Genomic DNA, 24,277 nt, shown 5'->3' with positions numbered 1-24,277 from the left:
TTCTTTTGTGATGCTTCCTATGCCTGGAATGATCTCCTGATCCCCATCTGTTAGGTCTCCAATCCCCTTTCAAGTCCCTACCAAAGACACCCTTCTTTTGTAGGGTGTACCCATGGAAAAATTGAATAGAGGAATAGAAGGAAGGGGGAAATAAAACCCATGGTGACTTCCTCTCTGGATGTCTCAATGCATTTTGTCAGTCACGCAGAGCATAAGCTCTCCAGAGCAGAGACTTTCATGATGTCTGACTATTGTTCAGGGCTGAGCACATCACCAGCTCTTTCAATGATCATGACATGAAGCTATTGTGATGGAAGAACTCTGATGATACAATTCCAGCTGGAGGAATCTTCAATCAATGGGATTATTGGAGATGAAGGAGGTAAATGGTCCAGGAAGCCAGAGCTGGGGCCAGGATGGCACCCTGGAAGATCCATTCATGTTTAGGAGGTAGGTGAGATGGGACAAGAGATATACAGTATGAGAGAGGGCACTTCCTGTTGGCACATCATTATCCTATTGGCAACCAAACAAACACCAACTATGTGGTACTACGAAAACCATCAAAAGTTTATTAAGGAATTATTGTAAAAATCACTGCACACACCAAGCAGAGGGCTCCATTTGAAAGCTCAGCTTTGGTTCCAAATGGGGAGTGATTCAAACAGAAGAGCTCCCCTTTGTTTCTTCCCACACCTGATCAATTTGACCCATTCCCTGAATGACTCCCCCCACCCCCCCCAAAGGGCAATATTTAGATTCACCAAGGAGTCCAGCTTTGGCATTTAGTCAAACTGTGCATCGGATAACAGGAAGCAAACACTGAGTGACTCTTGTTAGGTTCCTGGCTGATAATGTTTTCACCTGGCTTTCCATTTCTTTGTGGGTCTAACATCCTCATCTGCCTCATCAGCTGCCTTCTCTCCCCCTGAGCTGAGAGTCTGCAGCAGTGAAGGACACAATTTCTGTGCCACGGCCCAGGCCCAGAGACACAGCTCCACACGATGAGGAGTCCATGCTTTCTCTGTATCCGCTAGAAAAGATCAGAAGGGAGCAATTACACTCTGCATCAGTAGAGGAACCAGATGTAGATTGATTCCTACCCTGTCTCCCTCATCTCCCAAATGAATTCTTGGTAAGATATGTGGCCCAGTAAAGTGAAAGGCTGCTGGTACAGATTAGAATGAGACAGACTTCCCTCACACAACTCTGCTAATGCACATTGATCCAGATCTGCAGCATCTCTCCTGGGCTCCCACACAACTTTGGCAAATACACCTCACTTTGGCCCTGCAAACATCCCTCCTGCTATTCCAGTTCTGAGCCTCTCCTGAGTGGAGAATGTCAGTCATACCAGACTAGGAGGGAGGGAAAGATCAAAAGCTGCTGTTGTTTCATGGATGTACACGTGGGTTGGGGGAGGAGAACATCTCTGCAATCCTGGCCTACAATTGTCCTACTGCTGCTATGGTTCTACAGTACGGCAGGGCAGGAAAACTTAGTGGACAAAATCATTGCCACACTGAGACCTTTGGAAACCCAGGAGGAAGACAGAGACCAGGGGAGCAGGGAAGGGAGATGGAGCTGGCCACAACTTCAAGCAAAAATTGAAGGGAGAATAAAAAGGCAATGCAAATTCATGGTGGGCACAGAAGGCAAGGAAAGGTTAATAAGGGAAATCTTGCAGAGCAGCTGTTTCAATACAGGCGCTGCTGAGAATGGCTCTACAGTGACTGCAAGGTTCAGGTCTAAGAAACCAGGAAATTCTGTTTCCTGAATTTGACTACCAGTTAATTTGCTTTTCAATGAATCACTTGATGCAGAAATGCCAGATATCAACAATGTTGTACTTTCGGCAACTTTCATCTGAGGATCTCAATGCACTGGGCAGAGGTGAGTAAATGTTACTTTCATTTTACAGATCGGGGGAAGCTGAAGCACAGAGAAACTAGGGCTCAGATCCTCAAAGGTATTTAAGACCCTAACTCCCATTGATGGGAGTTAAGTGCTTAAATGTCTTTGAGGCTCTGGACCTACATAATTTAGCCAAGGCCATGCAATCAGTGGCAGAGACAAGAATAGAATCCAGGGTCCTGACTCCCAGTCATTTGTGCTAACCACTGTTTTCTTGTATCATAATGACAACCTTACTGTAAGCACTAAAGGGTTCATTGCAGTTCAAATAATTTCTGAAATTCAGACCATAAACACTTAACTAAAGCAGAGAGATGCGATCCTCCTTCCCCTACCCCCTATGAGGTCTGTGGCAGTGACCCCGCCTACCCTTACCTTTGTTTAGTTTCTTGACACAGAGTTGGATCTTGTCCAGGTAGAGGATGTAATGCTTGAGGGTATATTGAATTGGGGTGAGGCCTGGAATGGACTCCATTGCTTCATCTGCCATAAATGCCGCAGCCTCTGGGGCTCCTGCAGCTAGAATTGCTAAGTGGGAAGAGTGGAAGGTGCTGAGCAGAGAAAAGAAAGAGGTTGGGGGTAGGAAGAGGAGACATGGGGCAGCCTGCATGACAGTGACTGTCCCGTGTCTTGGAGAAACATGCAGCTTCCCCCACCTTGTTCAGGCTCTCAGAATGCCTGGAATCAGACTCCTGACCCCACCTTCCAGGACACATCATGGAAACTGAACCCAAAAGTATGTTTCACCTTTATTCCCAGCAGAGATGTGATTGAACCAGAACCCTGGGTGTCTGAACAGTCTTGAATTTGGAAGGAGAGGGGGATTGAAATAAGGATTACAATTTTGTAGTTTGAGCAGGTCTCTAATTCCCCCCCACATGTGAATGTGCCCCCACTTTACACAAACACATGGGGAAACACACTGAGCCAGAGACCTAACCACAACTTCATATGCAGGCTCCATCCCATGCAAGCCCAGATGCCTTTGATTTGCTGCTTTTGCCAGCCACAGCACTAAGCACCTGCGAAGGTCTTCTCTCTAAGAACTGGCCATTGGAAACAAGTTTGGCTACTTGTTGGATTGGGAAAAACTGAGACCAGGTTGCAGATGCGGGTGCTTCCCCTTTCTTTTCCCCAGTGCTCAGTTCTAGGGCCAATACTGTCTCCCAGAAGTGTTTATCATCCAGGAAAGATCAGCATTTCAGACCCACTCTAACTAGCACCATTTGGGTGGTGCTATTTACACAGTGCTGTGGAAAATCTGAACAATCTTCCCATTTCTTACCTAACGGTATAGCCAGGCCCTGGCCCTCTTGGATTTGTCCCCTCCCTCCCACAACTCCTTACCCGAAGCTGTGGCTGGTCCCACAGCCTTTAGCTGGCTCAGCTCAGTAATGGCAGCTGCCACGTCTGGAAGGAGCTGGAAAGCTTTCCTTGTACAGCTCTCCACCGTTTCACTGGAGTTAGTGGCCACCAGCTGCTGCAGAAGAGGACGAAACTTTCCCCGCTAAATGGGAGGAGAGAAGAGAGCATGGTAAGGACATCCCAACCTGAGGAGCTCAGCGTCTTCACTCTACAAGTGAGTACAGCTCATTGCTACAGGAAAAAGTCTATAGTTTACGGGCACCAGCAATTAAAAGTGGCCTTTATAATAACGGTTTCAATACGGTGGGGCCATGAGTTTCTTTCCAACACATGGGAAAAGTATGAGTCCTTCCACGGATATTTCTTTTTAGTGAAGGTTCCCAAGCTATGGTCTGTGGGCCACTAGTGATCCAGAGGGAGAGCCCTTCCTGGCATTCTCCAAGTTGAGATGTTTTGTGATTGGAAGGAAAACCCCCTGTGTGGGGATCTTTATTCTCAAGCATGGTCCAGAACAGGGGTCGGTAACCTTTCAGAAGTGGTGTGCTGAGTCTTCGTTTATTCACTCTAATTTAAGGTTTTGCGTGCCAGTAATACATTCTAACGTTTTTAGAAGGTCTCTTTCTATAAGTCTATAATAGATAACTAAACTATTGTTGTATGTAAATTAAATAAGGTTTTTAAAATATTTAAGAAGCTTCATTTAAAATAAAATTAAAATGCTGAGCCCCCCGGACTGGTGGCCAGGACCCGGGCAGTGTGAGTGCCACTGAAAATCAGCTCACGTGCCATAGGTTGCTTACCCCTGGTCCAGAAAATGAAAAAGCTATGTGACTATCTAAAAGGAGAATGCCAAGTGAGCTGAAGCTCAGAATTGAGGCTCTGTTTGGGGGAAAAGGTGTTTTGTTTTTAAAACCCTAGGGTGTGCACGATTTTATGAAACACAAGATTTCCAGCAACATTTTGTTTTGCTGGAGGGTGGGATTTAAAGTTTCTTAACCCATACTCTGAGCACATCACCTCAATTCCTCACATCACTTCAGGGGCTTCATCTTGTCCTCTTTCCTAGTGTAGACAAAGCCTAAGCATGTGCTCCTCTGACCACATCTTCAAGCCTCTGTCCCATTACAATGCCACTAGTTTCTTACCTTTGTTTCCACCATCTCCCCCCACCTTGTCCCTTACATTCCTCCTGCTCCTCTCTCCTAAATACTCCCTTTGACTTTTCCACCCTGTCCATTACACTTGGACTAATCACCCTCTTCCTGTGAGTCAACAGCCCATGATAATTTGATTATTATGCAGCAGGGATCCACCTCCTTGTTTGTAAAGAGTTGTGTACAGTATTAATGTTTCATAAATAAGTGACTGAATAATAATTCCCCTATTGTAGTGGAAACCCACACACAGCTCTGTGCTAGTCAGAGGAAACTTACCAAGCTGGGTGAAATGCAAAAAGTTAAACAAATAGCGCACCTTGGATTTAAAAATATTCCTGCTCTGATATTCTAATGTGTTATTGCTAATGCAAACAGAGGATAACTTTTTTAAATAAAGGGCCAAATCCTCAGCCTCAGAAGGTGAGGAGGCTGCTACCTGGCAGAGTGACTCTATGCCATCCCATTGTAGGATCCTGTTTAGGGGACATAGCCTGGGCAACTGCATGTGGCAGAAAAGCCATATGCCCCCAAGATCCCAGATTGCTGGGACAATCCCCTGGGGCTATGGTAGCTGATGGCAACTTACAGCAAGCCTGAGGCTTCTATAAGGGGTGTGTGTGTGTGTGTGTGGGGGGGGGGGGGCACAATAACCCCTCAATTAAGGAGCCAAAAAGGTAGCATAAAGACACCATTGCTCCTCCCCCAGTCGTGCATCAAGCATGGTTCAGACAGATCAGAAGATTTGGCTGGATTGTTTTCCTTGACTGCAGTACCTTTAAAATATGAATAACAGAATTAAATAGATGCTAACTACAGAGGCCTTAAGGCTGGCAGCATCAAACTCTTTCACACAGGTTTAAAAAAAAAAGTCAATATAATCAGCAGAGCTCCAAACTACCAGCAATTGAAAATGATGTTATAGACCCCAAAGCTCTGAGCTTATGGCTACACTAGAGTTTACAGCAGCACTGATGCAGCTGTGCTAACGTAAGCTCTCTAATATAGTCACTCTATGGATCGTGAATCTAATTACCCCAGCCCCTGCAAGTAACAGTAGCAGCTTTCTCACTGACACAGCGCTCTCCATGCTGGCGCTTAAATTGGCATAAATTATGTCGTTCAAGGGGATGGCTAATTCACACACTTGAGCAACATAGTTTATGTCGACTTAAGCTGTAATATTGCCTTAGACCCTCCCTGCCACTACACAAACACTCTGATTATATGGCTGAGATGTTACATATGGCAATTCATCTGGGAAAGCTACTTACAGCAAGTTTCCATTCCATCAGTTTCACCACTTCAGCCTGTGTCAGATATTTTTCTCTCCTTCCTGAAATAGCAACTGGCAGTTCTTCCTGATACCTGAAACAAAGACCCGTTGGCAGACAAGGAGCCGAAATATAGTCTTGAACCTACATGTTCTTGCTGCTGGAGTTGCAGCTGGGACTGACTGGCTGAGCGGAAGCTCATGCTATTGAAGACCCAGCTGCTACTAATGAAGAACATTTGGCAGGGATTTCACACTGAAAGAGGCTGCTATGGATAGGACTCATAGCTGTATGCTTCCTCAACAGATGATGAGGTGGTGCTCCTAGAGAGAATAATGCAGCAGAAAAGAAACCACCTTAAATGCTTGAGCATTTACCATTTATCCAACTCAGCAAGTTTTTTCTGCCTGCCTCCTTTGGCTTTGAGTACATCCCAGTAGACATCAAACACTGTCCTCCAGTAGGTGGGGTCTTCACAACCATATAGGCCTCCACTTAATGGCATGTTTCAGGGTTCCAGGACACTGAGGACGAAGAACATCTAAAAGAGAAGGACAAACAGACTTGATGCTAATGGAACTACAGAGCAGAGACCTTATGGGAAGAAAATGCTGATACTTATCTCCCCTCCCTACAACCCCAAACCCATTCTCACTTCATTCACCTTCTACTTGCCTGTCAACATTCTCTCTTTTCTCTCCTTACCCCCCCCCCCCCGTCCTTCACCCCACCATGCTCTCCAGCAGGCCTCTCCACCTCTTAGCACCTTTGGTCCTTATGGCCCCCCTCAAGGCGCTGCCTCTGAGGCCTTGGCTACACTTGCGAGTTACAGCGCTGTAAAGGCCCCCCCCCCCCCCCAGCGCTGTAACTCACTCCCTGTCCACACTGGCAAAGCATTTGCAGCGCTGTATCTCCGTGGTTGCAGCGCTGCATGTACTCCACCTCTCCGAGAGGAATAGCAAGTATTGTGCTGCCGCTGCAGCGCCAGTGTGGCCACCCAATGCGCTGTGAATGGCCTCCAGAATTATTCGGCAGTATCCCACAATGCCTGTTCTAGCCACTCTGGTCATCAGTTCAAACTCTACTGCCCTGGCCTCAGGTAACCAACCATGTGACCCACCCTTTACATTCCCCGGGAATTTTAAAAATCCCTTTCCTGTTTGCTCAGCCCGGCGTGGTGTGGAATCCTATCAGCAAGTCTTTCCAGGTGACCGTGCCTCCACGCGCCAAGTGAGCCCCAGCATGGAGCAAAGGCGAGTTGCTGGACCTCATCAGTGTTTGGGGGGAGGAAGCTGTACAGTCCCAGCTGCGCTCCAGATGTAGGAATTACGATACCTTCTGGAAGGTATCAAAGGACATGATGGAAAGGGGCCATGACCAGGACGCCCTGCAGTGCAGGATTAAAGTGAAGGAGCTGCGGAGTGCCTACCGCAAAGCCCACGACGCAAACGGCCGCTCGGGTGCTCCCCCCGCGACCTGCCGATTCTACAAAGAGCTGGATGCGATACTTGGGGTTAATCCCACCTCCACTCCGAGCACCACCATGGACACTTCAGTTTTCCTCCTCTACCTCCTCCTACCTCCTCTTCCCCACCGGCTCTGAAGTGATGGTGGTGGGCCGGATGGAGACACCCCAGAATCCCTGGAGCAATGCAGCCAGGAGCTCTTCTTGAGCCAGGAGGAAGGTAGCCAGTCGCAGCGGCCAGTACTTGGTGGAGGACAAACAGAAGAGCAGGTTCCCGGTAAGCGTGTTGTTTTTTTTTTTTTTCCGGGAAGGAATTTTTTCGGTGCGGGCTCTTTAGGAGAGAAGGGTTAGGCATAGTGCATTGATGTGGTTTATCACATCGTGGTAATCTGCCTTGGTAATCTCCTCGAATGTCTCATCCAGAATGTGTGCAATGCGCTTGCGCAGGTTTATCGGGAGAGCCACCCGTGGTCCTTGTCCCAGCCAGGCTAACGTGTCCGCGCCACTGTGCCACGAGGGGACCATTGCTGCACACAGGCAAGCTGCATATGGGCCAGGGCGGAAGCCACATTGCAGTAGAAGACCCTCCCTTGCTTCCCAGGTCACCCTGAGCAGCGAGATATCGTCCAGGACGAACTCCTGTGGAAAATGTTGGGACAGTGTTCAGTGTAGGTGCTCCCTGAAGCTGTTGGTGCTCCCCAAGGCACAGAAAGCCAGAGGGCAGTGCAGCCCTGAAACAATCAGTCCCCCTTACTCACCATTTTGAGCCTCTTGTGGGATGTGTGTGCTCTGTTTCAGATGGGAAAATTATGCTATTCTGTAGACCCTGTGTGTTTTCTACTCAAGTGCGGGGGGAATCATTACTGTCTGGTATAAACAATGCTGCCTCTGTTAAATGTTGCATTTTGCCTATACAGCTGCATCAACCTTGAGACCTCAGCCGTCCCTCTTATTGCCTGCTCAGAGACAGCAAAGACTCAGGAAGAGACTGCGAAAAAGAAAAGAAGACATGCTGCAAGAAGTGATGTGGCAATCTATTAAAGAGAATGAGAAAGCACAGAACTGGAGGGAGAGAGAAAGCAGGATCCGCCAGAAAAATGCAGCGCGCCGGTGGCAAAGCACCACGCACCGGCAGCAAAGCACTGATAGGCTCATAGGCATCCTGGAGCGCCAAGCAGATGCTATCTAGGAGCTGGTAGCCATGCAGAAAGAGGAGCAGTACCGCAAACGCCACCCCACACACAGCCCTTGTCCCAAAACTCTTTCCGTTGTGCCCCACTGTCACCTCCAACCCACTTTCCCCAACTTCCGTGTTCTTCACGCCACCCGCTGCCTCCAACACCAGTATCTTCACCACCCAGCCCTGAAAACCACGACCCTTACCCTCTGCACTCAACCCCCATCACCATGCAGTATAGCTGTCCTGAAGTGCAGCACTCACTGCACAGCACACCAGACAGGACATACGCGAATCTGTGATTGTACTGTTCCCCACTCCACCCCCTTGTTTCTTTTCAATAAATGGATTTTTTGGCTTTGAAAACATTATTATTGCATAATGTAAAAGCCTCCTTAGACTTGCAGTGCCTGTTTATTTCCTGGGCTGCTTGTCTGTTTAGCAAACACTGATTCCTAAAGATTGGCACTACTGCACTTCACTCCCGTGCAGGGCACCAGATATCACTGCTGGTTTTCAGCCTCCAATTGCTCCCTCAAGGCATCCCTAATCCTTGCAGCCCTGCACTGGGCCCCTGTAATAGCCCTGCTCTCTGGCTGTGCAAATTCAGCCTCCAGGTGTTGAACCTCGGAGGTCCATGCCTGAGTGAAGCTTTCACCCTTCCCTTTACAAATATTATGGAGGGCACAGCACACGGATATAACCGTGGGGATGCTGTTTTCGGCCAAGTCCAGCTTCCCAAACAGAGATCGCCAGCGGGCTTTTAAACAGCCAAAGTCACACTCCACAGTCATTTGGCACTGGCTCAGCCTGTAGTTGAACCGTTCCTTGCTGCTGTCAAGGCTCCCTGTGCAGTGTTTCATGAGCCACGGCATTAACAGATAAATGGGATCTCCAAGGATCACAATGGGCATTTCAACTTCCCCTACCGTGATCTTCCGGCCTGCATCTTCCTGAACAGCCAAGTGTTCCAAAAGATGTGTGTATCATGCACCTTTCCGGGCCAGCCTCTGTTAAAGTCAATGAAACGCCCACCGTGATCTACAAGCTCCTGGAGAACCATAGAGCAGTACCCATTCCAATTAACGTATTCAGATCCTAAGTGGGGTGGTGCCAGAATAGAAATGTGCGTCCCATCTATTGCCCCTCCACAGTTAGGGAACCCCATTTGTGCAAAGCCATCCACTATTTCCTGCATGTTACCCAGAGTCACGGTTCTTCTGAGTAGGATGCAATTAATGGCCTTGCAAACTTGCATCAACACGATTCCAACAGTCGACTTTCCCATTCCAAACTGTTTGTGACCGACTGGTAGCTGTCTGGAATTGCCAGCTTCCAGATTGCAATAGCCACCCGCTTCTCCACTGGCAGGGCAGCTCTCAATCTCGTGTCCTTGCGCCGCAGGGTGGGGGCGAGCTCCTCACACAGTCCCATGAAAGTGGCTTTTCTCATCCGAAAGTTCTGCAGCCACTGCTAGTCATCCCAGACTTCCATGACGATGTGATTCCATCACTCGGTGCTTGTTTCCCGAGCCCAAAAGCGGCGTTTCACGGTGCTGAGCATGTCCGTGAATGCCACAAGCAATTTCGTGTCGTACGTGTTATGCGGCTTGATAGCATCGTCGGACTCCTCACCCTCACTGTCAATTCGGATCTTAAGGAATAATTCGACAGCCAAACGTGACGTGCTTTTGAGACTCGTCAGCATACACCTCAGCACTTCGGACTCCATTTCCTGCAGACAGATCGCGCTGTACAGAAACCGTTGAAAGATGGCGCCAAAGGTGGATGGAAACAAAGGGATTTCTGGGATGCGAAGCGGTGCATCATGGGGCATTGGGACAGGAGCCAGAATCCCACGCCCCCTTCCCACAACCCACGGTGCCAGAATGGGAAAAGGTGCTCTGTGGGATAGCTGCCCATAATGCACCGCTCCCAATAGCGCTGCAATTGCGGCAAATGTGGCCATGACGGTGCGCTTGGCAGCTGTCAGTGTGGACAGACTGCAGCGCTTTCCGTACTCAGCTGCACAAAGTCAGGTTTAACTCACAGCGCTGTACATCTGCAAGTGTAGCCAAGGCCTAAGCCTAGCTCTCCCTGCACTCCAGGAAGCTGCAGCTCTCCTTGCCCAACCTAGCCCCTTGCTGCACTCATCTTTATTTCCCTGCAGCACCCTGCTCCTGCTCCTGCCACCCAGCTCCTCAGCTTGCCACCCCTCCTCCTCCAACCCCCTCAGCTCCCAGGCCCCCTGAAGCCCCTCAGCCCTGACACTCCTAGCCCCACCCTTCAGCCCCCTGACCCCCACTCTAGCCCCTCACCCCAGCCTCCTTGGCTCCCTAACTCTCCCAGCCCTGACCTTCCCCCACTCCATCCTCCTGATCCTCCCACCCCTGTCCCCCACTCCACCCCCCTCAGCCCTGACACTCCTAGCCCCACCCTTCAGTCCCCTGGCCCCACTCTAGTCCTCCCACCCCATCCTCAGCTCCCCAACTCTCCCAGCCCCTCAGCCCTGACCTCCCTCCCCTGCCCAGCCTCCTGATCCTCCCCAACCCTCCCCCGGAGCTCCCTCAGTCTCCCAGCCCCCACCGGCCTCCCCTCAGCGCCGACTCCGTCTCCATCGCCATCTCACCTGCCCGCCCCGCGCGTCCCGCCAGGCCCGGCCCCGCCGGAAGTCCCGCTGGCTGCGGGCGGGGCGGGCTCGGGCAGGGCCGGCCGGGCTGTCGCAGTGCGAGGCCGCAGGGATCCGGCCGGGCCCCGCACGGGAGCGCTGCGCTGCGGCATGAAGGGGAAGGAGGAGAAGGAGAGCGGCGGCCTGGGGCTGGGGGGCGGCTCCGGCGGCGGGGGGCCGTGCGGGGGGCAGCGCGGCAGCGCGGCGGCCGGGCTCGGGGGCGGCCCGGGCGGGGGCAGCCCCGAGAAGAGCCACAGCGCCCAGGAGCACAAGGAACAGGGCAACCGGCTCTTCGTCAGCCGCAAGTACCCCGAGGCGGCTGCCTGCTACGGCCGGGCCATCGTGAGTGCGGGCTGGGGCCTGGCGCGGGGGGCTGGGGGGATCTAGCGGCCTAACGTGAGTGGGATGGAGGGACCGGGGAGCCGTGCGGCCTACAGGACCAAGCTGAGGCCTAGGTGGGCGCCTGGCGTAGGGGGGGGGATACCGGCCTGGCCGGGGTGTGTGTGGGGGGCTGGACCCCAAGGGGGCCAGGGGGACAGAGCTGAGCTGTCTGGGGGGAGGGGCTGGCACTCACCTCTGGGGACAGGGCTGAGCCATCTGGGGGAGGGGCTGGCACCCACTGCGGGGGGGAGACAGAGCTGAGCCATCTGGGGGGAGGGGCTGGCACCCACTGCGGGGGGGAGACAGAGCTGAGCCATCTGGGGGGAGGGGCTGGCACCCACTGCGGGGGGGAGACAGAGCTGAGCCATCTGGGGGGAGGGGCTGGCACCCACTGCGGGGGGGAGACAGAGCTGAGCCATCTGGGGGAGGGGCTGGCACCCACTGCGGGGGGGAGACAGAGCTGAGCCATCTGGGGGAGGGGCTGGCACCCACTGCGGGGGGGAGACAGAGCTGAGCCATCTGGGGGAGGGGCTGGCACCCACTGCGGGGGGGAGACAGAGCTGAGCCATCTGGGGGAGGGGCTGGCACCCACTGCGGGGGGGAGACAGAGCTGAGCCATCTGGGGGAGGGGCTGGCACCCACTGCGGGGGGGAGACAGAGCTGAGCCATCTGGGGGAGGGGCTGGCACACACTGCGGGGGGGAGACAGAGCTGAGCCATCTGGGGGAGGGGCTGGCACACACTGCGGGGGGTGGGCCGCCGTATAGCTGAGCTGTCTAGGGGAAGGGGCTGGTACCCACTGCAGGGGACACAGCTGAGCTATTTGGGGGAGGTAGAGCTGAGCTGTGTAGGGTGAGGGCCAGTTTGCACATTGGGGGCTGAGCTGTTTGACGCTGAGGCCAGTATCCATTATGTGTCCCTGGAAAGGCGATACTGCCAGACTCAGTTCCTGCTTGAAAACAAACAACAAACAAACACACAGCCCACTCCGCTTTGGGAAGAATCCAGGCTAAGGTCCCTGCTTCCTTAGAGGCCTAGTCCCTCCTTCAGTGCTGTGTTGGTAACAAGAGTTCCTTGGGAACAGGAGGCCTGGAAAAACATTTCACACTCAGGTCACCCTATGGATTTAGGCCCAGACAATGTTTTCAGCATTCCAGTTATTGCTCAGCTTGGGGTGCTGATCTTGGCTGCTCAGACTTGGGGTATCAGTCTTGTACAAAAAGGTGAGTTGAGAATTGTTAGTGACAATGGCAGTAAAGGCAAACAGCTGAGGTTGTTGGAATTTATGATGCTGAAAGGGTTTGGACAGGACACGGTTTATCTCCTAGTCTCTCCACAAAGTACTATATGCGATCTTTAGCCCTATAATTGAAGTATTTATTGACAGGGCTTAGTTTCTTTTTCAATATCCACTAGTTATGGGCAGGAAGGATCTTAGTTTAAAATGTCATCCAAAGGACCCATTCTACATAACACTGCACTGCAGTGCTTGTGAGCTCTGTCTAGTGCAACACTTGAACCTTTGATGTGGTCCAGATTCCAGGTGTGCCATCAGAACCATAATCTAGGGCTCATACCATGGGTCTTGGGGATTTGTGTTCCTAAGCATATGTCCTCTTGGGAATAAAACCCTTTACTTGTATCATGCCTGTCACAAGGGGATTTTTTCTCTCTCTGACTCTGCAGACTGAGATGCACAGTTTGAGATTGAAGGAAATTTCTTTAAACACTCAGGGCTGCTAATGTTAGGAGATTACTTTTTGGGATGCTTTTCTCCTAGGTCTGGAATAGTCTCTGTGCCCCGCCTGGTATTTAGCTGAGTCCAGTATTTCCTCTGTTTCATTAGGAAGATAGCATTACAAAAGCCAGTTTGTGTAGTCTGTCTATTCTGTGTTTACTCACACACCCCAACAAATCGCCTCTGCTCTGTGTTGTCTGTAATCCACTCTTGATTTGGGTGACTGTCACAATCTAGCCTGTCTCAATGTAGCATTCATGGTTTTCCTAGTTTGTCTATCATGTACCGCTCTTTAAGTGTATTTTTGTATATCAACCTGGCTGCTGGTTCATGGTAACTGCTAAAGCCTGTTAGCTGGGTCCATGATGATGAACTTGTAAACAAGATACAACATTCCTTTGGGAAATAGCTGATGGGCCAAGATTATGCAGCTTTAGACTCTTCATTGTTGTCTCCTGTTTAGAAAGACAGGAGTGATCACTTAGCTCCAAGGACATGCTGATTAACATCACTTGTATCCACTTACTGAACAAGCTGTGGTCTGAGAGCTAGAGCATTTTGTCTTTGGAGACTTGGGTTCAAATTTTCTTGAGTCACACACAAGTGAAAATGTGTATTCGTCTCTTCAGAGTCTCCTGTGGATGTTTGTCCACATCATCAAATCACTGCAGAGTGGAGAAATCCAAAACTTGAATAGATAGAAGCGGGGGCAGGTCAGGATTGAGATCCCTCAATGGAGCTGTGCCAGAGGCCCAGGACTAGAATAGCAGGTGCTGCACGTCTGGACTGTGGTGCGTTGGTAGAGTAAGTGGAGGTCCAGGTCTAGAATACCATGGGTCTCATTTGTTAAGGAATGTGGTGAACTGGCAAAGCTGGGAGGAGGTTAGGCAGAACTGGAACTGTCCATGGTGCAGCAGATCAAGAAGTGCATTGGTGTTTGTTATTTGGAGGCCCAGGGTTTGGGATAGCAGAGGCTGCATAAGGTCAGGATTATATTGCACTGGCAGAGCTCTGCAGGAGAATCACGTACAGTTCCTGCCTGACTGGCTCTAGTCAGTGCTGTTCTAACTTTCATGAGCAAAATATTTATGTAATTTAAAATAATTCAGGTCAAGGATCGGGCCTCTCCCACAAAGCAAACTTCTCTGGATCCAATTATACTTTGCAGGATTTCTGAGCAAAGCTATCCTTTGTGGGCCTTAGAACTCTATCTCACCTTGTCTACTGGATAATGAGGAGTCTGTGGAGCATCTCAATGGTGTATCTTTCCTCTGGCCCAGTGAAGGAAAGGCATACTCCCGCCTGGTAGGCCTTGTCAAGGCTTAAATCAGAAGTGCAAATGCAGAATTCTTCTTTTCTTTCTTGAAACATGAGCCAGGATTCAGTAGCCTGCCCAGATAGACAGCTTTTAATGCTAATTTCCATCTTAGTACCTAAATTGTGGTTCCATATTGTAAAGGGTAATGTGCGGTAGGCCAAGCAGGTTAAATACTAGAGCACAGCAGTCCAGAGCTTGCATGCTTCAGCACTACTTGTGACCATTACTATAACGTTGAGCAAATAACCAGAACAGTGAGGACCAATTCAGTAATATTTAGATTTCACAGCTACTAAGAGCAGGAGAAAGACTTGAACTCTTCTGTCCCTTCCCATCCATGTGCAGTTATGAAAGTCTCATATGCTTTGTGTTATCCTTGGCAGACCTTTAATGTATCTGACTTCTCTTCCAGAACCGGAACCCCTTAGTGGCAGTATACTACACCAACCGAGCCTTGTGTTACCTGAAGATGCAGCAACATGATAAGGCCCTGGCAGATTGTAAACATGCCCTGGAACTAGACAGCCAGTCAGTGAAGGCCCATTTCTTTCTGGGGCAGTGCCAGATGGAGATGGAGAACTATGATGAGGCCATCGCTAACTTGCAGAGAGGTGAGCAGTATCTTCCTATTAAATGTTCAGGCCTGGCACAAGCCGTCACCAACCTATAGAGGTGGCCAGGACCTCCCATATTAACAGGATACCAGGGCCTATCTTGGGCTGTTGCTAACGTACAGAGAATTGATCAATACAAAGCAGGCACCATGATGAGGGCCACAGCTGTAGAGAAATGAATGGGCCTCTCTTACAAAACAGGCACCAGTATATGGCATAAGTCACCATTTGTCGAAATACAAAATGTGAATTTAAGCTAGAAAAGACTGGTGTTCAGTTCTGTGTGGTCTGACTGCCCATATCCAATTCCTCTGTAGGAAGAGAGCATTTGGAAACCTGTAGGAGTTTAATTGCCACTCCCTGTATCTTGGTTCTGCACTTGACAATAGGCTGATATTTGAATGGGGACGAAGCCTAAACAGGAGTCAGTTTCTTCTTAAACGGTGTAGAAGTCAGTGATTTGACCAGCTTCTATATGGAGATGGTCCAATGGGGTCCAAGTCATTGTGTGCAGCTCTTGGCCCAAGGATTTATTCCCCATTTGCTGCTTTGCACTGAGGGAGTGATGTAGCACTCAAAGGCACAGGTGTCTCTCACTGTTCCCTCCTTCAGGGAAAGGGGCAAAACCAGACTCACCTGGCCAAAGCAAAGGTGGTGGGAGCCATAGTCAACTGACCCAAATCCCACTTCTAATTAGATATACCTTCTAACTAGATTTAGCAAAGCATCAGCTTCTTCCATCCTGCCCCCAACCTTGAGAGCACCTGTTGTCTCCCCAGCCTATAACCTAGCCAAGGAACAGCGACTGAATTTTGGGGATGATATTCCAAGTGCGCTGCGGATTGCCAAGAAGAAGCGCTGGAACAACATTGAAGAGAAACGGATCAACCAGGAAAATGAGTTGCACTCCTATCTAACCAAACTCATCATGGCTGAGAAGGAGAGGTAATGCAGATAGAAATCTCTGAGCTTTTCTGCACTGGGCATTAGTCTAAGCTAGTGGGGTGTGAATTCTAGTGCACACTAGGGAGTCACATACTAACTGACCTGTGTGGACCCTGCTAGTGCCCACTAAAGTTCCTTAGTGCACCTTAGTCATAGAATCATAGAAAAGTAGGACTGGAAGGGACCTCAAGTCATCAAATCCAGCCCCCTGCCCTGAGGCAGGACCAAGTAAACCTAGTTCATCCCTGACTAACCTGTTCTTAAAAACCTCCAATGATGGAGATTCTACAACCTCCCTTGAAAGCCTATTTCAGTGTTTAACTACTCTTATAGTTAGAAAGTTTTTCCTAATATCTAACCTAAGTCTCCCTTGCTACATATTAAGCTCATTACTATTTGTCCTATATACAGTGGATGCAAAGAACAATTGATCACAGTTCTCTTTTTTTAACAGCCCTTAGTAGATTTGAAGACTGTTATCAAATCCCGCCTCACTCTTCTTTTCGCAAGACTAAACATGCCCAGTTTTTTCAACCTTTACTCATAGGTCAGTTGCTCCATTTTTGTTGCTCTCCAATTTTTGTCCATTGTGCAGTAGGAAAGTTATAGTGTGTGCTAGCAGGGTCCACATGGATCAGTTAGTGCATGACACTTTAGTGTGCACTAGAATTTACACCCGTCTATAATGGATTAATGCACAGCGTAGACAAGCCCTCTTGGCAGCCTGGAGGGATGAGGGGAATCTTGAAGAGAACTGGGCCTGTGCCAGCAGGAGGGAGGGACTGTATCCCAGACAGCACTGGTCTCAAGCAGGGAGTGGCAGAATCCCACAGGCTGACCCTCCCATATGCGAAGGGAGGAGGGGGAAAGATAAGCTTTTGTAAACATTTCCCAGTACTGTGAAATTGGTGACAAGATAGTGGCCTTCTACCAGAGCTTACCCTGGCACTTAGGACAGGTCTACACTTACTTCCTGGTCTGGCCGTAAGCAATCGATCTTCTGGGATCGATCCCGGAAGTGCTCGCCGTCGACGCCGGTACTTCAGCTCGGCGAGAGGAGTACACGGCATCGACGGGGGAGCCTGCCTGCTGCGTCTGGACCCATGGTAAGTTCGAACTAAGGTACTTCGAATTCAGCTACGTTATGAACGTAGCTGAATTTGCGTACCTTAGTTCGAAGTGGGGGGGTTAGTATGGACCAGGCCTTAGAAAGCACTGCCCTAAGGAAGCTCACACTATTGAAATGGTAGAGAATCCCTGCTTATCTGACTTTCCCGGAAAGCCAGAATCCTTGCACCAAGAAGGTGAAGAAAGGGAAATAAGAGCGTGTTCATTCTGAGCTGAACATTCCTTCTCCTCCATTGTGACATTTCAAGTTCCTTTGCTGATCATTTGCTCTGAACTGTAATCATAGAAACGTAGAGCTGGAAAGGACCTTGAGAGGTCATCAAGTCCAGCCCCCTGTGCTGAGGCAGGACTAAGTAAACCTAGACTATCCCTAACAGGTGTTTGTCTAACCTGTTCTTAAACCTCTGCTGACAGGGATTCCACAACCTCCCTAGATAACCTGTTCCAGTGCTTAACCATCCATGTAGTTAGAAAGTTGTCCCCCTGGTTCTCCCCTAGGGAGCTGGATGAATACCGAAGGACACAACAAGAGGAGAACGTGGATGAGAGCCGGAGCCGTGCTCAGCTGGCTAACGTTGAAGCCAAACATGTGAGGCAACCTCATTAATCCATCCCCTCAGTGTGGATTTGGGCCTGCTGGGTAGCGTTGGGCATGTGTCCCTACTTGGTGTGAGCAGCAAGCCCAAGGGGAAGTTCTTCTCCAGGGCCACCACGCCACAGCTCCTGCTTGTGGAGCAGATCTGCGGGGTATGAACACAGTCCAGCTGGGATTCCTTCATAGCACAGAAGGTGATAGTGCTGCTTTGGGTTCATTGTGGTTGAGTAGGGATCAGGCACCAAGGAAGAGCATCACACAGGACTGCAGCTTGTTGGAATAGACCATAGTAGAAGTTTTGTGGGGATTGTGGAGCATACTATTGGAGTGTGCCTAGAGGGGACATGGCTGTAGCAATTTCCTGACTTCCAGGGGTGTTGTGATGAGTCAGAAGAATCAGTGGGGTGGCCGTGGGGGATGATGGAGGGGTTCTATGTGAGCAGAGTGCATGCTGTTCCTGGTGCTCTTACTGCCCTGCAGCAGGTGTTAAAGATGAGTTGAATGTTGTTGCTTTTACCGTCTAAATTCTGTGCCCCACCCACAGACAGTTGCTGTGAATTAAGTGCACAGTGGGTTTTTTGTATGCCCACTTTGCAGCCATGAAGATCTTTATTCCTGTCCCCAGGTTCTTCTGGCACAATCAGACTGACTCTTTTTGGAAGCTATCAACACCGCTGCTTTATCAACCACATGAGCCACTACTGATTTGACATGCAAGACCATTCCCATCACCTCTGTTATGGCTGACACTGCTACCAACACATAGCCAGCCCCAGTTGTCTAGGTAGTGAGTCTGAGCATTAAATCCAAGTTTCCTGTACAGCAATGTAGAGCAGTAATCACTCAGCAGGTCGGAAGATGTGTTCTTAGAGGTGTTGTTCTTGCCTATTAAAGTAAGAAGGTTCCTGTCTGTATGTGACTGACACTCTGATATCAGCAGATAGAGGCTGGCAAGGGGAGACACCAAATCCTGTTCCTCAGGATCCCTGAGAGACTAAGACCCTTATCAACTTTTGCTGTGAGCCAGTTTGTTCTCTGTAAAAGTGGTTCTGCGAAGTGACTCCCATGCTGTTGGGGTGGGTGAGGGAACAATTCCCCATCAGTGGCTGCAGTGTTTGTACCAAAGTCTCTGCAGCTTGAGAGATGCTGAAGAGGCAACAAAGTCCAGTAGGGCCCTCTGCCCCCCTCCCATTAAAGGGGTTATTTCTCTTTCAGGACAAGTACCTGGCAGATATGGATGAGCTGTTCTCTCAGGTGGATGAGAAGAGGAAGGTGAGGATGGGCTTAAACAGGTGTGGCAGCTGTGACTAGACAAGGAGTGCTCAGAGGGAGGGCATCAAACATGACTTATAAGGTGGCTTAGCTCGGGATGCCAAAGAACTGTGGCTTATCCCATCTTTCCTGTTCTCCCTACCGCCACCCTGCTGTTGGACTGATTTAAAACTCTTGTGAATACCAGGTCTCTCTCAAATGAGAGCTGGACCAGAAGGCCAGATGCCACATGGGAGGGAATGGAGCCCCAGATTTGAGGATGAGCTTGGGACTCCAGCTGCAATGGCTGGTGGAGACGGGACATTTCATAGCGGAAAAGGGTGAGAACTGTTCACTGTCGGTCAGCTGCTCTCCTGGATGTGGTAGCCGTGGAGAAGGCCAGGCATCTATCTATCTGGATGGAATATAAACCGTATAGTAGAAGCTCCAGCTGGGGGTGGATTTAATGACTAGTTGGAGTGCAAATATGGCCTAGGTATTGAGAGAGAGAGAGAGAGAAAAACCAACACCCCGCCATTCTCCAGCTGTGTTTTCTGATATGCAGTGCAGGATCTCCATCGTGTGCCTGACTTGGCGATGGAATCTGTGCTGCTTGCACCCTTGCTGAGGTCCTGTCCCTGGGTCACCTGTTCATTGGTTTGCTGCATTAGACCGGAGATGGGCCTGTTGTATGATGGCTCCCTAATGCTGAACTTTTGTTCTCTCGAGTCAGAAGCGAGACATCCCCGATTACCTGTGTGGGAAGATCAGTTTTGAACTGATGCGAGAGCCCTGTATCACACCCAGTGGGATTACCTATGACAGGAAAGATATAGAAGAGCATCTTCAGGTAATGGGGGAACCAGAGTGTTGGGCATCTGAGTGGGAGGGCCGGAGGAAAGGAAGAGTGTGGGTGCGCATGTGAGGGAGAGAAACCCAGGGCAATTTTTAGGAGATAGAAACTTAAAATCAAATCAGTCTCCAAACATGAGTTAATGTAGTTCCAGATGCTGCGCCTGCACCCGAGGCCCCCTGGCAGATTGTGTAGGTTTGCACCCCCTTTGGGGGGTGAAAAACCCACACAAAGATTGGAAACTGACTGTACTGGGGAACAGCGACACAGACTAAACTCTCAGTGGTCAGGTGCTTCTCTGCTGCTTCCTTCCTCCCCCATCCTAGAGCAGCTGCAGCCCTTGCAAGCACTGTGGTGTGTTAGTGGGCCCCAGCCCCTGGTAACAATGTAGAAATCTACTTGGGGGTAGGGGTGAGGCCTGCAGAAAAAGCAGTGGGGTTTCAGAGACCACCCAAATATTAAATACTGAAGTATCTTGATTTTAAAGCTTAAGCTTCATTCTGTCACCCAGCCCATCTTTGTTTAGAGGAGGGGGCATCAGTGAGAAGAGCCACACTTATGGAATTGAATGCTTCATCCTGTGAGGTTTTCCATGGGTTGAGTCCCAGCTACCTCACCCTGCCATTCCCTTTGCATGGTGCCAGGGCAATGGAGAATGTCTGAAGTGTTCGAGCTACCAGGCCCCTGCTTTAATTGCAGGGCTGCTGGCTGGGCACTGTCAGCGAAGTTCCATCCACTTTGGATCTCACCGCACAGCCAGGGTTTTCCAGCCCTGACTGAGCCAGTCTGGCCTCCCGGCCATGCTGTAAAGTCTCTTTTCTCTCAGGCTTTTTCGGGGGGCCGTGGTGGAAAAAAAAATATGGAGATATACCTAGCTCATAGAACTGGAAGGGACCCCAAAAGGTCATCAAGTCCAGCCCCCTGCCTTCACTAGTAGGACCAAGTACTGATTTTGCCCCAGATCCCTAAGTAGCCCTCGCAAGGATTGAACTCACAACCCTGGGTTTAGCAGGCCAATACTCAAACCACTGAGCTAACCCTCCTCTTTAGTTTTGGAGGAATTTGGAGGAGTCTTATGTTTAGATGGGGCCCTGAATCTAACATAAGAACAGCCATGCTGGGTCATACCAAAGATCCATCTAGCCCAGTGTCCCATTTTCCAACAGTGGCCAGTATTAAGATGGTCTGTGCACCCAGAGCAATGTTAAATTGTAAGCTAAGTTACATCTCAGCTCTCTCCTTTGCGTGTGCTCCGTGCCATGGGATTGCCAGCCTGCTCCCGGCTGTGGGGTGGTGGTTCTTTTTCTGAAACTCCCACAGCCATGGAAATGGTTGTGACTGGAGATGTTTCTGCTAGGGTAAGTAACACACTGAAGTAAGAAGTGGAGACAGGAGGGGAAGAGACAAGACAATGTAGATTAAACTGTCCGCCTGTGGCATCCTGTCTGTGGGGAGCATCCCTCAGGTAGCAGGGGGGCAGATGGGGCTAGCTACACCCAGGGAACCGAGACTGACTGAGTGGCTGGGAAGTCTCTGGCAGGCCTAGGGGGTGCAGCTGCAGCAACAGGGAAAGGGGCTAGTTACTCAGGTTTGTGTTCTATTTCCATCCTCCTTATAGTCTCTCTTCCCTTTCAGCGTGTTGGTCACTTTGATCCTGTGACCCGAAGTCCTTTGACTCAAGACCAGCTGATCCCAAACCTTGCTATGAAGGAGGTGATAGATGCATTCATATCAGAAAATGGCTGGGTAGAAGAGTACTGATGGCTGAGCGGGCACAGTCCTCTGGATCCTCACCACAGCCCCAGCTGTGGCAGCACAGACACGCTCTGCTATAGACTGCTGTCTGAGCATGCTGGGCTGGCACCATGCCTTACTCACTTTGTCTCTCTCTCTCTCCTCTGGATGCCCAGAGATCCCTTGACAGTGCTGGACTAGAGTGCATTATCATCTCATCTCCCAGAATCCACAGCTGGGCCAGACTGACTGAGCAGGGCCATGGAGGGTCCTTCCAGCTCCTTGCTCACCTGGGCTCCTGGTAACCTCCCAACATGATAGACAGAAGCAAGACTGCCTTAGGCAGGCAGAGAGGGAGCGCCTGTCGAGGACCCAGCACTGGAGGCAATCCACAGAAGCACTTTTGGAAGAGCAGTGTCACTCTGTACTAGCCAGCATCACTGCTTTTCATAACCCACCTCAGATCCTTGGCTGTAAAGAACGACTTTCCTCCACAAAAACAGCTGCCTACTCCCTTTCCCTACAGCACAAGCCCTGCTCCTGGGGAGATGTGGGAGCCGTGCCTACAGCGAGGGCCCAGGCTGTGACGAGCGAGGAGCTGTTCTCCAGGCTGAGCTGCATTCCCCACTCCCTCCTTCTGTACATAGTTTGTGTTTCTTTCTTCCTACATCTCCTGTCTGTCTAGTGTAGTTCTCTTCATGTTTTCCTGTAAATAGCCACTTGCTGGGGGAGGGAAATGAAATATATATTATACGGACGTTGACTGGCGTGCGGGCTCGTACTGGGAAACCACTGTCCTGTAGGATGGAAGCCGTGACCCATTGGAGGCCACTCTCCAGCCCCAGGGACAGTAGTTCCCTGATAACCACTTGGATGAAAGTTCATGTTTGTTTTAATTAAACCCTTAAAAAAAAAAATCGGCCTAAAGCGTTTTGGCTGTTGAAAGTCTTGATGTCTGATTGGCCTGCAGACTGCCTGGCTTCATGAGTTCGCTCTCCAGAAGTTTGCCAACGTTAATAAATATTTCAGCAATAAGTGTTAAATAGTCTGAATGTTTCATGATTGCAGGGATCTTTCCTTTGAAAAGGCTGGTGGAGGCTGGGCAGAGGCAGCCCCCAGTGGCACATGGGAGCAGAAGTGGAGCGCACCTCTACATCTCTCTTAGGCTAGGTCTACACTGGGGGGGGGAGATCGATTTAAGATACGCAAATTCAGCTACGCAAATAGTGTAGCTGAATTCGATGTATCCGATCCGACTTACCCCGCTGTGAGGACGGCGGCAAATCGACCGCTGCGGCTCCCCCGTCGACGGCACTTACTCCTACCTGGGCTGGTGGAGTACGCGCGTCGATTCGGGGATCAATTGTTGCGTCCCGACGAGACGCAATAACTCTATCCCCGAGAGATCGATTTCTACCCACTGATCCAGGCAGGTAGTGAAGACAAGCCCTTAGTAAGGAGTGCAGTAGGCTGCATGCATTAAGATGCAGCATGCCACGCTGGTCCTGTAGTCTCCAGAGGCTGTACCTCCATGTTAAAGATGAGGGTAGCTGCAATCTTCACATGCGAGGCAGCCATGTGCATGCCTGCACAGGGGGGATCTAAGTGTTCTTTTTGTTGTGTTATCTATGCCATGTCTCATCAATTGCATCACATGGGCAGGGCTGTTCTCTAACAGGGAGCGTTCTCTGGTTTTTGCTTTGTTTATTTCTAAACCTGTTCTGTTGCCGCTTGAAGTTCTGTCCCCTTCAGACGATCAGATTTTTCCTAGGGAGAACATTGATTATATTTTGATACTTGGAGAAACCCTCTGGTGCATGATACAATTCTCTGTTGAACTAGAGGATGGCTTGTGGGGCGTTTCCGTGGCTGCAAAGGGTTTCAGACTATAGGAGCTGTGAGGGGGCAAAGTTGCTAGCATTAGTATCTTTGCTCTGTTGTGCAATCTCAGGGCCAGGAAGGGGCTTTCAGACTGATACAAAGCAAAACCTGTTTGTTGGGTGGGTCATAAGAGAAGAAATGCTTCTAGCTTCTTGTGCTTCCCAGAACTGGAGAAGGCAGTGAAGGTGTAGCCTCAGTCCCTCCCCACAAGGAAGAAGGAGGTGGCTGAGCAGTGTTGCTGCCAGTTGGAGGAATCTATAGATGAACTCATTAGCCCACCTGGTCAGGTATTTGCTTGGATGTTTATAGGGAGCTGGAGGAGGGAAAGAAAACTGGCCTTTATGAAGACCGGGTCCTAAGTCTCCTGCTCACTTAGCCACTGGTACGTATATTAGACCGAGCTTTTGTTGAGAGGGGACAATATACATAGCAAGATACTTGAATATAACGAAGTCTCAGCAGACCACTTGTCTAGCCAGCCTGCTGTCCTATTTTGAGTCAAGGTTTCCTCTGTTCCCTGTGTACCTTGCTGTTCTGTTGATCTCAGTTGGTGATCATTGTACTGTGTTCTAAAATGGAAAGACTGGTGCCCTTTGTCATTTTATCCTAGCTAACATAACACTAGATGCTATTTTTTCTTTTGCTGTGCCCAGTGATTTTTTTCAGTCATATTAAGAGTTCTCTGGCTGATATCTGTGGCAAAGAGTTCTCCCGGTTAGTGACAGGCTGCAAAGGAGAGAATTGCCTGTTACTGGTAAGTGGGGTGTCTTTCTAATTCCATCAAGTGTCCTTTCATTCTTGCATCAGGCTCGGGGGAGGAGTCA

At 50.0% G+C, this 24,277-nt stretch overlaps 2 protein-coding genes across 4 annotated transcripts; one reads left to right on the top strand and one right to left on the bottom strand.

The window, feature by feature from the left end:
* Positions 1–549: 549 nt before the first annotated feature.
* On the bottom strand, positions 550–11,680 carry LOC128844205 (uncharacterized). Of its 3 annotated transcripts, none has more exons than XM_054041714.1 (6): positions 11,591–11,680; positions 6,085–6,248; positions 5,708–5,801; positions 3,262–3,421; positions 2,290–2,442; positions 550–1,033 (listed from the first exon to the last, which is right to left on the bottom strand). In XM_054041714.1, the coding sequence occupies exons 2-6, from the start codon at positions 6,210–6,212 to the stop codon at positions 861–863; spliced, it is 708 nt and encodes a 235-aa protein (XP_053897689.1). In that variant the 5' UTR covers positions 6,213–6,248; positions 11,591–11,680; the 3' UTR covers positions 550–860. The 3 variants fall into 3 exon arrangements, with proteins under 3 accessions (XP_053897689.1, XP_053897688.1, XP_053897690.1); XM_054041713.1 differs by lacking the exon at positions 11,591–11,680 and adding an exon at positions 10,978–11,068; XM_054041715.1 differs by lacking the exon at positions 11,591–11,680 and adding an exon at positions 10,935–10,954.
* On the top strand, positions 11,031–22,615 carry STUB1 (STIP1 homology and U-box containing protein 1). The gene is made up of 7 exons (XM_054041712.1): positions 11,031–11,358; positions 14,865–15,063; positions 15,846–16,011; positions 17,638–17,728; positions 18,950–19,006; positions 19,719–19,835; positions 21,474–22,615. Exons 1-7 carry the CDS (start codon positions 11,128–11,130, stop codon positions 21,597–21,599), a joined length of 987 nt encoding a protein of 328 aa, XP_053897687.1. The 5' UTR covers positions 11,031–11,127; the 3' UTR covers positions 21,600–22,615.
* The last annotated feature ends 1,662 nt before the right edge of the window (positions 22,616–24,277 follow it).

Source organism: Malaclemys terrapin, chromosome 10, assembly GCF_027887155.1.
Source record: "Malaclemys terrapin pileata isolate rMalTer1 chromosome 10, rMalTer1.hap1, whole genome shotgun sequence".
NCBI lineage: Eukaryota > Metazoa > Chordata > Testudines > Emydidae > Malaclemys > Malaclemys terrapin.
This window is presented reverse-complemented; position numbering and strand designations above follow the sequence as displayed.